The sequence below is a fragment of the Neopelma chrysocephalum genome, unplaced genomic scaffold, assembly GCF_003984885.1.
Source record: "Neopelma chrysocephalum unplaced genomic scaffold, ASM398488v2 Primary Assembly neopelma1_26, whole genome shotgun sequence".
NCBI lineage: Eukaryota > Metazoa > Chordata > Aves > Passeriformes > Pipridae > Neopelma > Neopelma chrysocephalum.
In genome coordinates this window covers 25,368,315-25,381,483 of record NW_020897695.1, presented here as the reverse complement: position 1 = coordinate 25,381,483, position 13,169 = coordinate 25,368,315, and the positions used below count along the sequence as shown (strand labels likewise).

Below are 13,169 nucleotides of genomic sequence, written 5' to 3'. Positions count from 1 at the left end.
CATATTCTGTAGCTTTGGAGTGGAGGTGGCCCTTTGCTATCTCAGCCTTCACATCAGGGCTTTGCTGTCTGGTAGCCACATGGGGCTGTGGAACAGATTTCCTCTTCATGTTTGTTTTTGACAAGTGGCTGCAAATGTAATGCTGTCCTTTAACATCTCTTTGAGTTCTTGAGCTGTTCCAGTTTTACCCCTCAAGGGTCTTCCTGTACCAAGAACATGTCCAATTTAATAGTAAAAGAGGTTTCTTTAAATTTGATTAGCAATGGGTGTTGTAATCTTTCAATGATAGAGCATTAAGCTTATGTGTCCAAGTGAAATGGGGAAAAATAAATTTGTTCTGGCTTTCAATGAGATGCTCAAAGTGTGTATTTCCACAGAGTCATCAATTGTCATTCAGTATGTGGGGAATCTCCTCTATTTCTATTTTATTTTTAGAAAAACAGATAAATATGTAGTTTTTTACAAGCTAAATAACTCAAAATCAGAACTTACTGTATCATATTAAAAAATATTGTAAATCTCTTATTTTTGACCTAGAGCTAGACTAGATTTGCATTCAGGGAAGCTAACCTTTGCCATTAGTAAATGTGGATGCTGAACATATTTCCAGGGGTATGTTCAGGGTTGAATTTCCTGCCATGGAACACTTAGTGATGCACAATGAAGTAATGTTAGTGTTGCTGGAATAACCATCCGTCCAGTTTCTGTTTAACTGGCTCCACTGTAGACTAGAAGCAGCAAAAAAGACAGATGCAAAGGAAAGGTCAAAGGAAAATTAAGCTCCTCAAAATATTTGTGTTTTCTTTCTGCATTTTAAGGTTTTTGGAAAGAAATGTTAGTGCTTTTTTCTGGTATTTAATTATTTTAAAAAATGGGGAGGGGAATCTCTGTGTAGTAAAGTGACATTTTATACCTGCTATTTGCTGTGAGTTTTAGTTAAAGTAGTTTCTAACTCCTCTTTGTCTTATCTTTCTGGTGGAGCGGTGCAGAACAGGTGGAATGTGCGTTGCAACACCATAAGGATCCTTGATCCTATACTGCTCATGCTGTTGCATGCTGAGTATGCCTGAGCAGTATTTAGGTTTTTTCCTCCCAGCTGCTTCATATTTTATCATGCAATTAATTATATATATATAAAAAAAACTTATCAAAGAAATAAAAAGTAGGAAACAATCTCACATAAACGCATCCTATAAGAAATGGGGGATTCTTCATCCCTTGCAATCCCCAAATCTGTACTGGAAATGTTTATGAAGAATATCTGTCTTTTGAGTAGACATTATTGGCTTGGTATAGAAATTATTGGAAGACCTTTACCTTGTGCTACAAAAGATCTGGATGATGTGAGGGATTCCTTCTGGCCTCAGAGTATACCACTCCACAGCTGTATAAATAAATCAAGCTGTTTATAAGTTCATGAGTAAAAGAATTGTTGACACATTTGCAAAACTACAGGGAGGGGAATACTCATTCTTATCTACTACTCCCCTTTCTACTTACTTCTTGTATGACTCCAGAATCCTGAGCAGGATTTTACTCAGGCCTTAGGAGGAAAAGTTCGCCCCAATATGAGAGCAAAGTCATGGAAAATTTCAGCCCAAGAATGTTTCTGAGACTATGAAAGCAGGGAGATTTAGGTAAACTGTTTTACAGTTTCACTGATAGTGTTAGAGCTAAACAAACCCCAATGTTCTATAGATCAACAGAGACTAACCAATATTGTTCAGTCGAACCCCCCACTGGCCAAGTCCAAGCCTGTCAAGTGATGGTGGTAGCACCTCTGGGATTGCACAGTTAAGATGGGGGAAAACTTGCTGCACAGCAGCCAGTGTAAGAGAGGAGGAACATGTGAGAGAAGCAACTCTGGTTAGTGAAGAAGGAGGGAAAGGTGGTGCTTCAGGTGCTGGAGCTGAGATTCCTGTTCAGCCCATGGTGAAGACCATGGTGAGGCAGCTGTGACCCTGCAGCCCATAGGGGGTCCCACACCAAAACATATGGATGCCCAAAGGAAATTGTGACCCCATGGGAAGTTCACACTGAAGCAGGCTCTTGGCAGGACTTAAAACCTTGTGGAAGGACACAATTGGAGCAGTTTGTGAAGAACTGCAGCCTGTGGGAAGGACTCATTTTGGAGAAGTTTGTGGAGAACTCTCTCATGGGAGGGACTCCATGCTGAGGAGTTGCAGGAGTGTGAGAAGTCCTCCCCCAAGGAGAGAGAGCCAACATGTGATGAGCTGACTGCAGCCCCCATTCCCCATCCTCCTGCACTGCTTGGGGAGGAGGGAGATAGAAAAATTGGGAGTGAAGTTGAGCGTGGGAAGAAGCGAGAGATAAGGGGAAGGTGTTCCAAGATTCGGTTTTATTCTTCATTACCCTACTCTGATTTTAATGGGTAGTAAATTAAATTAATTTTGCCAAGTTGAGTCTGTTTTGCCCGTGGTGGCAGTTATTAAGTGATTTCTCCCTGTCCTTATCTTGCCCCATGAGCCTTTTGCCATATTCTCTCTCCCCCTGTCTAGCTGAAGAGGGGAGTGATAGAGCTACTTGATGGGCACCTTGATGGTCAGCCATTCCAGAGCTCAAAAATGTGCAGATCTGAAGATCTTAGGAGCCTGCTCTTCAGGGTTGATCATCTTCACTGTTTCAGCCTGGTGGCGCAAATAGTGATAAATGATTTCTTCACACCCTAGCAATTCTCTTAGCTTAGGAAGAAATAAAGGGTAGCATTTTTCTGCACAATGTTAGTTGTTTCTGATTTTCCATACTTGTTAGCTGGCATATTCCTAGCACATCTTAAGTTTTGCATGTATGTGTAAGCACTACTCAACTGCTGTTGCTGAAATGTCTTTTGGTCTTGGGCTGGTTAAGAAAACATCATACTTTTTAAATTTTTCTTAGTATAATACTGAAATGAAAAAAAAACCAGGATAGAAATTAGTAATGATTATAAAGAAAACTTGGAATTTAAAAGTTTTACTGCCTTGTTACAGTAATGATAGTATACATAAAGTAAGTTTTTTATGGAGCCATTGCAACTAATACTTTGTTTCCATTACACAGGAGTAGTTGCAATCAACTTTCAGTACAGTGTTAACGCATGAAGGTAGTAGATGGGGGAGAGAAGAAAGAGAAGTTTAAATCTTTCACTATCATAACATCTTACTCCTTTAGTGACACATGCCGTTTGAAAAACAAATCAAAAGAACTCTGTTAAAACACATGAAATGAAAGCAAATACAAAAAGTACAAACTGAGGAGCACTGGGTTGTTCATGAGCAGCCAGATGTGCCCTGCCTTGCTGGCTGGGTGGTGTGCCTTGGAGGCAGATACCTGGGAATTTGTGCTTCTCTGATGTTCGGTTCTGGTCCTCAGATCAGCTGAGAGGAATGATTTACTGCAGTAGCTTGACCTAAGTAATTTCCTGTACCAGAATCTGCTGCTTAGCAGTTTCCTATGTGGATATACATCCAGAAGAAATTGTGGTGTGCAGGGATCATGGTGCCATGCTGTGCTGGCAAGGATCTGTTTCAATGTTTATTCATTGGAGGAAGGATGCTATTGTGAAGAGCTGCTCACATCTGCTCTGAGCAGGTACATACATAGAAGTATAGGTAGACATGCAAAGCTCTGAAGTTTTGTCAGTGTTTTATTGCTCTTGTTCTTCATGGCAACATGTCATTTAAAATAATCTGTGATCATGTAGGTGAGTAACCAGAGCTCTGGAGCCCTGATAGTCATGCTGGGCTACTGAAGAAAAACAACCCAGATATGAATGGTCAAGCCAACTTTTTACTTCATGGTAGGCATAGAATTCACAGAAAACATGACTTCACTGGAATTATGTTGATGTGATGCTTTGACATAATATTGTAACAGGATTAGGAGTCTGCGAGAGCACTACATGCATCAGCAAAAGAAGATGGATGTTCAGGGTGGGGATTTTTGTTGTCTGGTCAGAAAAAGAAAAAAAGGCATTTTCCCAGGCCTTCTATAATGGTAGTGTCTTGATTTAAATGTTCTGCTTGTCAAGGGAAGAAGGGGCTTTTAATGTCTTCAAGTATCCCATGGTTTTAAAGACTTCCTCAGGAGGGAGTGTGCAGTGACCCTTGTCTGTGAAACATTTATAGGTCATTTCCCCTTCTCAAGGTTATTAAAAAAAAAATTGCTTGACTTCGTTTTCAGACTACTCCACAGAAGCAAACTGGAGTCCTTACTGACCTTGAGAGACTAGTGTTTTACACGCTTTCACAGGTGGTTAGGTATGGAATAAAGTCAGTATTGTGCTGACCTTATGTTTCCTTATTATAGGAAAACCTTATGTCACATCACTTTTTTTTTTTGGTGGTTTTTCCTGCCTTTTCGGCAGTTGAGTTACAATAATAAGCAGCCATTAGATCAAATATGTGCTTCCAGGTGATCAGTGGTACAGTGTCAGTCTGAGGTCCTGGATGCAGGTGGCCAACTTCAAGGGCTGTCACACTTCTGATGTGATCTGGGGTGTGTGTGTCTCTCAACAGTAATTGCAGGCTCTCTCACCTTTGGGGGGGAATGAATCTGAACTATGCTGCCTCATTAGTTGATGTACCTTTCCCATAAATTGCACAGCTGACACATTTCACAATTATCTTCTGGGCAGAGAGATCATGTTCTTCAGTTGCTTTGGTAACGTTTTCTGAGAGAAGGAGGTAGTGGTGAAACAGAGGTCATGGCACCAGACTGCTGCTGGCTCACACTGTAGATAAGAGTGATACTGGTTCCTGCTTGTGACCTTAGACAGATTTCCTACTAGTTCTGTCATTGTTTCCGTGGTTCATGTAAAATGGAGACCTCAGTAGTGATACCTCACAAGGCTATAATAAATCTGAAGAAGTACAGATGTTTCGGGAGTGAAAAAAAGGAACTTTCAGTTGCTAGGTTTATTTATCTGTAATCATAAATTATGAAGAGCTGTGATATGGTTGTTTTAGACATTATACATTTATGTGGCAACTACAGTACACCAAGACTCGGAAGATCAGGTCTTGCAGGCAGAAGTTAGATGAAAACAAGGAGTACAAAGCCTTTGGAAGGCCTGTACATTGTAAATAACAGTCTTTGCCTTATATTCTGGGTAACACACACACAAGTGAATTCAGTGAATTTGAGTTTGTTAGGAAAGCTGTTGTGCTTTGTCTCTGCTGACTGTAGCCATCTTCCAATGCACGTAGTCCTCTGGAACTCTCTTTCAGACACCTTAAATCATAGAATTGTAGACTATCCTGAGTTGGAAGGCACCCACAAGGATCTTTGAAGTCCAGCTCCTGGCTCTGCACAGGACATCCCAGAGAATCACACCGTGTGGCTGAGGGTGTTGTCCAAATGCTTCTTGAACTCAGACAGGCTTGGTGCAGTGACGGCTTCCCTGAGGAGCCTGTTGCAGTGCCCAGCCACCCTGTGGGTGAAGAACCTTTTTCTAATATCCAACCTAAACCTCCCCTGACACAGCTTCATGCCATTCCCTCGGGTCCTGTCACTGGCCACCAGACACAAGAGGTTAGTTCCTGCCCCTGCACTTCCCCGCATGAAGAAGTTGTAGACCACACTGTGGTCTCCCCTCAGTCTTCTCCAGGCTGAAAAAGCCAAGTGGTCTCAGCAGCTCATCATATGGCTTTCCCTCTACACCCTACACTGTCTGGACTTCAGCAAAACCTTTGACGCTGTTTCCCATGGCATTCTCCTGGAAAAGCTGGCAACCCACAGCTTGGACGGATGCACTCTTTGCTGGTTTAAGAACTTGCTGGATGGCTGGGCCCAGAGAGTGGTGGTGAGTGGTGCTGCATCCAGTTGGTATCTGGTCAGTAGTGGTGTCCCCCAGGGATTAGTATTGGGTCCAGTCGTATTCAATATCTTTATTAACGATCTGGATAAGGGGATTGCGTCTGGACTCAGTAAGTTTGCAGATGACACCAAGTTGGGTGCAAGTGTCAGTCTGTGGTAGGGCAAGAGGGCTCTGCAGAAGGACCTGGACAGACTGGACCAGTGGGCCAAGTCCAACGGTTTGAGGTTCAACAAGGCCAAGTGCCGGATCCTGTACTTTGGCTACAACAACCCCATGCAGCACTATAGGCTTGGGACAGAGTGGTTGGAGAAGGACCTGGGGGTGCTGGTTGACAGCTGCTGAAGATGATCCAGCAGTGTGCCCAAGTGGCCAAGAAGGCCAATGGCATCCTGGCTTGAATTAGAAATAGTGTGACCAGCAGGACCAGGGAAACGATTCTCCCCCTGTACTTGGCACTGGTTAGGCTGCACCTCAAGTGCTGTGTCCAGTTCTGGGCCCCATCACTTCAAGAAAGACATTGAGGTGCTGGAGCATGTCCAGAGAAGGACAATGTTGCTGATAAAGTGTTTAGAGAGTAAGTCATATGAGGAGTGGCTGAGGGAGCTGGGGCTGTTTAGCCTGGAGAAGAGGAGGCTCAGGGATGACCTTATCCCTACTTGAAATAAGGTTGTAACCAGGTGGGGGTCTGCCTCTTTTCCCTGGCAAGTAGGGACAGGATGGGGGGATATAGTCTTAAGCTGTGCCAGAGGAGGTTCAGGATGGACATTAGGAAGAGTTTCTTCACAGAAAGGGTGGTTAGACATTGGAATGAACTGCCCAGGGAGATGGTGGAGTCACCATCCCTGGAGGTGTTTAAGGAAAGACTGGAGTGGCACTTAGTACCATGGTCTAGTTGACAAGGTGGTGTTTGGTTGTAGGTTTGACTCGATGTTTTCAGAGGTCTTTTCTTCTAATCTAATTGATTCTGTGATCTTTGTAGCCCTCCTATGGATGCTCTCTAAGAGCTTTGTTTTTCTTATGTTGTGCCACTCAAAACTGCACATAGTTGTGAGGTGAGGCCACACCAGCACAGAGCAGGGCAGGACAATCACCTTCCTCGACTGGCTGGTGATGCTGTGCTTGTTGCTGAATGTCATCTTTAAACAGTTTCTAATGCTGTGGATTTCTTTCTAGTCTAGAAACAAATGTACTCCTCTTACTCCTCTTCAGTTTTACTCCCTGGAAGGATGAATCTCTAGTCTAGGATCACATTTGTGTATACCACTTTTGTAAAAGTGTGAAGAGAGTTTACTTAAAGCTATTAATTCTGCTGTTGGAATATTTAGTTGATCCACTGTCTAAAAGTCAGTGGCTGTATTTTATATTTCAGCTACATAGTGCTTCATCACAAACATAGCAGGACAGAAAAGAGTTGAAGAAAACATTGTTACAATTCAGTCTGAGTCACACAACTTCTAGTACAATACAGGTCTTGGTGCACAGCTAAGTAATCCCCTCCACAAGTCTGTTGTTGAACTGGTATAGTTAATTTGATTATTTATTTAATAAATTAATATCTCTTAATAGATAAATTAATATTTATTAATAGATAAATATTTTATTAAAAACAGTTGTCATATGTTTATTTAAATAAGACATACTTGTTTCAAACAAAGTAGCAGAAAACCTATCCAACACTTCTTGAAGTAGACATAGACTGTTCAGAAATTGGGGAGCAATATTAATATGCTGCCAGCAGTTATTTAAGAACTTCAGAAAGCAATATAATGGACAATAATTTGTATTACTGCTCTGAAAAATTCGCTGTTGAAGCACAAGTTCGGAGTAATGGTCACATTTCTTTGCAATCACTGGAAACCTGGAGAACTCTGAACCAACATGGATCTGAACAGTTGATGCCCTCAGTAATTCCCTGTTGATTTGCACCAATGGAATGAAAAAGGTTAAGTTGCTTTCTTTCATGCTTTTCTTGCTGTGCAGGAAGAAGACTCTAGTGTCCCAAATGGTTAACTGTCTGAAATTACCTCAACAATTCAAAAGCAAAAATGTCGTACCTCAAACTGCGATAAAATTCAGCATTGAACTACACTTTTAGTTTTGGATGTTACATTTCTGTGGCTATATATGCACGTTCTGTGCAGTTGACACAAGGGGATAAAAAGAATATTAAAAGGGATTCAGCATCAAAGAAGGAGGTAATGCAAAGCCGAGTTCTGTGTTATGCTAGCTCTCTAGCTAACTTCTTGGATGTAGGAACAGATCAATGCACCCTGCCAGCAGGATTACCTTGCTCCTGCCACTCCATGTGGTGAGGCATGTTTTTTCCTGGGTGAATTTTGAACGCAAGTGTAACACTTTTCTCAAGTACTGTATTTATTGCAAGCTTCTGTTTATTCCCAGCATCCTTCCTTTGTGTTGAGTTCCTGTCATTGCCTGTCTCTGTGAACTTCAGTTGCCTCATTTCCTTGGCTGCTTTCACACCGTGATGATGTTCTTCCATTCTGTCCCTGTCCCACTCCTCTTATGAAGTGTCAAAAGGACAGGCAATAGCTGAGAACAAAAGATGACCTTCTGAGCCATATGTATTGTAGAGAGAGTTATTTAAAGGCTGGCAGGTGGGACTTTAGTTTTTGTACCAATAGCATTATTTTTCCTTTCTGTACTTTTATAGTAGCCTCTAAACAGAGACCTTTCTGGGCTTTCCCATCAACTTTCAGGATTTCTTAGCCTATTCAGAGTCTGTGGTGTCTGGGCCACATACATTTGACTTGACCCCAACAGAGGACTTTTAGAGAAGGCTTTGAAAGGCAACCACGCAATGCTTGTGTTAGCTCATCTTTTCCTTCTGTATTCAGACAGACCCTACTGAAATGAGGCTCTTGACCTTGTACACGCTCAGAAAACAGATAATAAAGAAACCCTACCGCAATTGTAACCAGTGTTTTTTTTATGCAGTAGGATGCCTCTTGACACGGTGTGAGAGCATAGGAGAAGTGATTTCCATGGGAATTCCTTGTGCATTAGATACCCTGAAGTGTCTATGCATTCCTGCCAGAACACCTGTAATGGAATAACTTCGGGTTTACATAAAAGATTGATGAGTTTAACATGATCTTTAATAGCACCTCTGCAACAGGTAACTTTATTTAACATTTAAATACCTGGAGAAGCATTATGCTTCTGTAAAATTGACTTGCTCAGTATTTAAAATCAGGTGTATTAAAAAAAAGCTATTGATCAGTATGAGAAAAATGATTCAATAGAGTATTAATCTCTCACCTGTTTTTCCAATATATCATAGGTGCATGATGGTAGAGCAGCAGTTGCCTTTTCAAACTGTGGTTTTAGCTGCTTTCATGAACTGTATGTCATGACAGTTCTTGCATAGCTATGTGCTGCTATAATTGAAACTTCAGGTTCTGCAGAGAGACAGCTGTTTGTTTAGTACATAACTTCCAATAGAGATCTGATGTCCTGATGTAGTTAAAGATTAGATGATGGTAATTGGCAGGATTGTCCTTAAAAAGAGGTATAGAAGTAGCTTCTTGCCATGAGGTTTAACTTCAGATCATTATGTGTTCTTTTTTTTCTTATGAAAATTATAATTGAAAGAAAAGAGGTTTTGAATCAGACTTCACAAATTTCAAAGAATATACGTAAGATTATACAGCTGTAATTGCTGGTGCAAAACTGTGTACAGGAGTTTTGTCTGGTAAAATGAGAATTATTCTGAGAAAGTATAAGAGCCACTCAAAAATCTTACTGTCAGTAATAGCAGCATCTTGAAGAAACATTCAGGCAAGGGAAAATTATAACATTTCCCTCTTATATAGTTACACAAGATTTTCAGAATTATTCTTAAAATGTGCTTAGAGAAATGTGCAGTAGGAAGAACACACAGCAATTCATATGCTGCTCCAGATTTATAAAGGGGTTGCACGACAGACATTCAGTGCTACTTTTAAGCCTCTGGGAAAAATACCTGTGAATAATAACGGTATAGGAGAAAAATAAACATTGAGAAATATTTTTCCATTTCACAGAAAAAGTTTATATAGTTGAGAAAATTACAGGGCAGTTACCCTGTCATGTATCTCAATAGTGAATTTACATGTTTCTGTGAATCTCATTCTTAACTCCCTTTTTAGTGTCAGAAGAAGGTCTTTTTACAAAAGGAGAGTAGAGAGTAAATAATAGGAGGCTGTAGTGAAGGTCTAGGAACAGATTTTCTATTTTTTCAGATACAAGATTTTGAAGCAGGTTGTTAATGGAAAACTGGTGGATTTTTTTCTCAGTTTTCTTATTTTCTATTACTCTCTTCCATTTTGATTATCTTTTGTTTTTCTTTCCAAAAGCCCTTCAAACCTACTTTTTCTCGTCTTTTGTTTGATGATACTTTCCTTCATCTCTTGCTCTGGCTCCAACCTGGTTGGTCTCTTTGCATCTGATTTGGCTAATACTAGGGGCGATCATACATGCCACTATAGTGTATGGAGAAAAAAAAAAAGACCGTTGGTGTGGTCCCTTATTGACATGATTTAGCTGGAGGCAGCTTGTACAGTTAAACTGAACCTACTATTCTTTCCCTAAATGTGGGTTCAGGTAGGAGTGCGTGGCAACTGTTTTATTTTGGGATCATGGCAACACCTTCCAATACTGTGACCCATTTTGCTTCCTCTGTGTATCTTCTAATGAGATGTGGTGGCATCAGCCTTTCAAGAAATAAGAGCTGCTGCAAAGGTCATACTTTTTGTGTAAACTATCATGGCATGCTATGGTCTCCTGATTAAATCTCTGTTATGAGTTGAATATCTCAGAACAAAGAAAATAGAGGGGTGGCACATGGTGGTCTGAATTGTTTTTTTACCCTTCTCTGAAGGTATCTGGAGTCTTCTGATTGAGCATGGGTGCAAAACACCCTGTGTTCCTTTGTTATGGCCAAAAAAATGCAAAAAACACATCTTCCTGTGTGCAGGAGGATTTGTGAGCACTAACTTGTGAGCCTTTATTCAGTATTAGTTTTGTCACAGGTTCCCTTGCTGACACTTGGGGAAATCTGGTTCTTTCTAGTTGTAAACCCTGTTTTATTTGTCTTGCTGTGGTCTCGTGAAGATTACTGCAGCAATAATTATGAAAAATCTAGAGCACAGTGATAGGAATTGATACTATAAGAATTGGAGGTGCAGTCTGTGCTTTTCAAAGAGAGCAACTAGGATAACTGTATACGCCTAGACTGTTTCCTGAGAATGGATGGGCTAGGCTTCATCACAGAGTGTGTGCTTTTAATTTGATCTTCAGTCTTCTGCGGTTAAGGCACATTTTCAAGGGAGGATTCAAGAAAAACCTACCCAGGGAATCAAGTATATTTATAACAGCTAATAGCATGGGAAAAAAAAGTGCTCTATTTGTGAAGGAGATACCGCTGTCAGAGTGTATAATGGAGTTTCATCTCTCTAAGTGTTTGGATGCAACACAATTTTCTGATGTGTGGATTCCTGCTCTTCACAGTAATTTCTGGCTCATTAGTAACTAAGACAGAGATTAATGCTTCTCTGGATTAAAAATATGCTCCTTAGAAGACTCTAAATTCTTCTTCCATGCATGTACCCAATAATTTGCACTTAACATAGCTGACAGCCTGGCACATCCCAGTGGGGTCCCTCATGGTCTAGGTCAGCGTGATTGGTACTGATATTCTGCTACATATATCCTGCTTCATTTTACTGGGGTGACATGTGTTGTATAAACAAGGTGCAGGAGGCACCCATCTGTGTGAAATCAGTCATTTAATTTCTGATGCAAGGCTAACACTATAAAATTTGTCAGCAATTTTTTTTTTCAGTGGGACATCAAAAAGAATTGAAGCCACATCCCTCTTAGCTATATTTACAAAATCGTAAGTGTGGCTGGAACTGTGCAAACACAGTGGGCTTCTGTTGATTTAATCCATCTGGATATACTGCAAATAGCTAATCAGAAGCCTTCCCCTGTTGGGATAGTCTGTGTTTCCATTTGGATGCTCTTCTGACATACCTATGCTAGTGTGACATCTGTATGAGAAGCTTATAGGTTTTGAATGTAATGTTTGTCAAAATGTGTGACTTTACTGTGCAAAAAGGTGGAGACTGTGAAACACATTTCTAAATGAAGAGAGCACACATTTATTATTGTTTGCTTAATTTTAATAGCAAAAGGATTTTTTTTCCTCTACACATTAGAATGTGTTTACCTATGTTTTGAGCGTGTTATCTTCTCCAACTTTTTCACCCTCAAGAAGCTTAAAGTACAATTTCCCTATCCCTAATCGTTAATGTTGGAAACTACAGGAAGGAGTGCTGTGGACCCATTACAAGTCTGACTGACTCAGCCATTTAAAGGATAGATTAAAAAGAATTTAAAAACATAATGTTCTCTAAATGTTCATTATTCTGTTCAGACACACTCTTTAATACAACTGAAACTAATGTTTGAATGAGCATTTTGAATATTATGTTGAAATCTAAATTATGCTCAAGTTTGCTTGTATCTGCATTAATTCTTTTATATAATAGTGTGGAGGTATCTAATTCATCTCTCTTTTTTTTTTCTTTTTTTTCCCCTCCATAGTTAATGGTCTAATGACGCTTGGATTCGCAGGTGAGCTTTACTTCAAAAATTCAACTTCTGTTTCTGTTTTGTTAATGGCCACCACTGGATAAGCGCTTCCATCCTATCTCATCTCAATTAGTCAGCTGTCATGCATTTTTTGCAACTGGTCTTGCCCATTGGCTATATGAAGAGAGAGTGTTGTAGTGTTTTGTGAAGGTCATTTTCAATAGTGATGGTTAAACTGTAGAATTATTCATGACTTTGAACCCCATTGGTCAGGGATTTAGACAGAAACTCTTATGACATCAGTTTGCTGTCAAATGACTCAGGTTTTTTTCTATAACCTTGCAAAATACTGAAGTTTTATTAAAGAGAGACAACCTAAAATACCAAGGCCATGGGAAATCCATTTAAAACCCTGCTGGGAAGGGATTGGAGCAAATTGTCAGCATACATGGCATAGAGGAGGAGAAACTCGTATTCTGTTGGATTTATAGGGTTATAAATCAAATGATTTAGAATACTCTGGCTGTTTAGAATACTCTGCCAGAAAAGGCAACTTTGCTTAACTTTTCTGAAAGCATCAGTGCAGGATTTAAGTTGCCAGCTGTGCAGTTTTTGTATCTGGTTTTGAATTTTGCACAGCTTTAGTGCTCATCTGCAGATCTAACTGTGGAAAGTATAACTTGTAACTGGTGCAGCTGCCAAATGAATTGGCGGGAATGCTTAAATAGGCAGGATCCATGCTATCATGTTAACTTCC

At 40.3% G+C, this 13,169-nt stretch overlaps 1 protein-coding gene across 2 annotated transcripts in view; it reads left to right on the top strand.

The window, feature by feature from the left end:
- Positions 1-13,169, top strand: part of RAMP3 (receptor activity modifying protein 3) — a 42,196-nt gene that overhangs the window by 5,619 nt on the left and 23,408 nt on the right. For both annotated transcript variants that reach the window (XM_027675966.1, XM_027675967.1), the window contains one exon: positions 12,425-12,454. In XM_027675966.1, the coding sequence (XP_027531767.1) occupies positions 12,425-12,454 (30 nt within the window). The remainder of the gene's footprint in view (positions 1-12,424; positions 12,455-13,169) is intronic.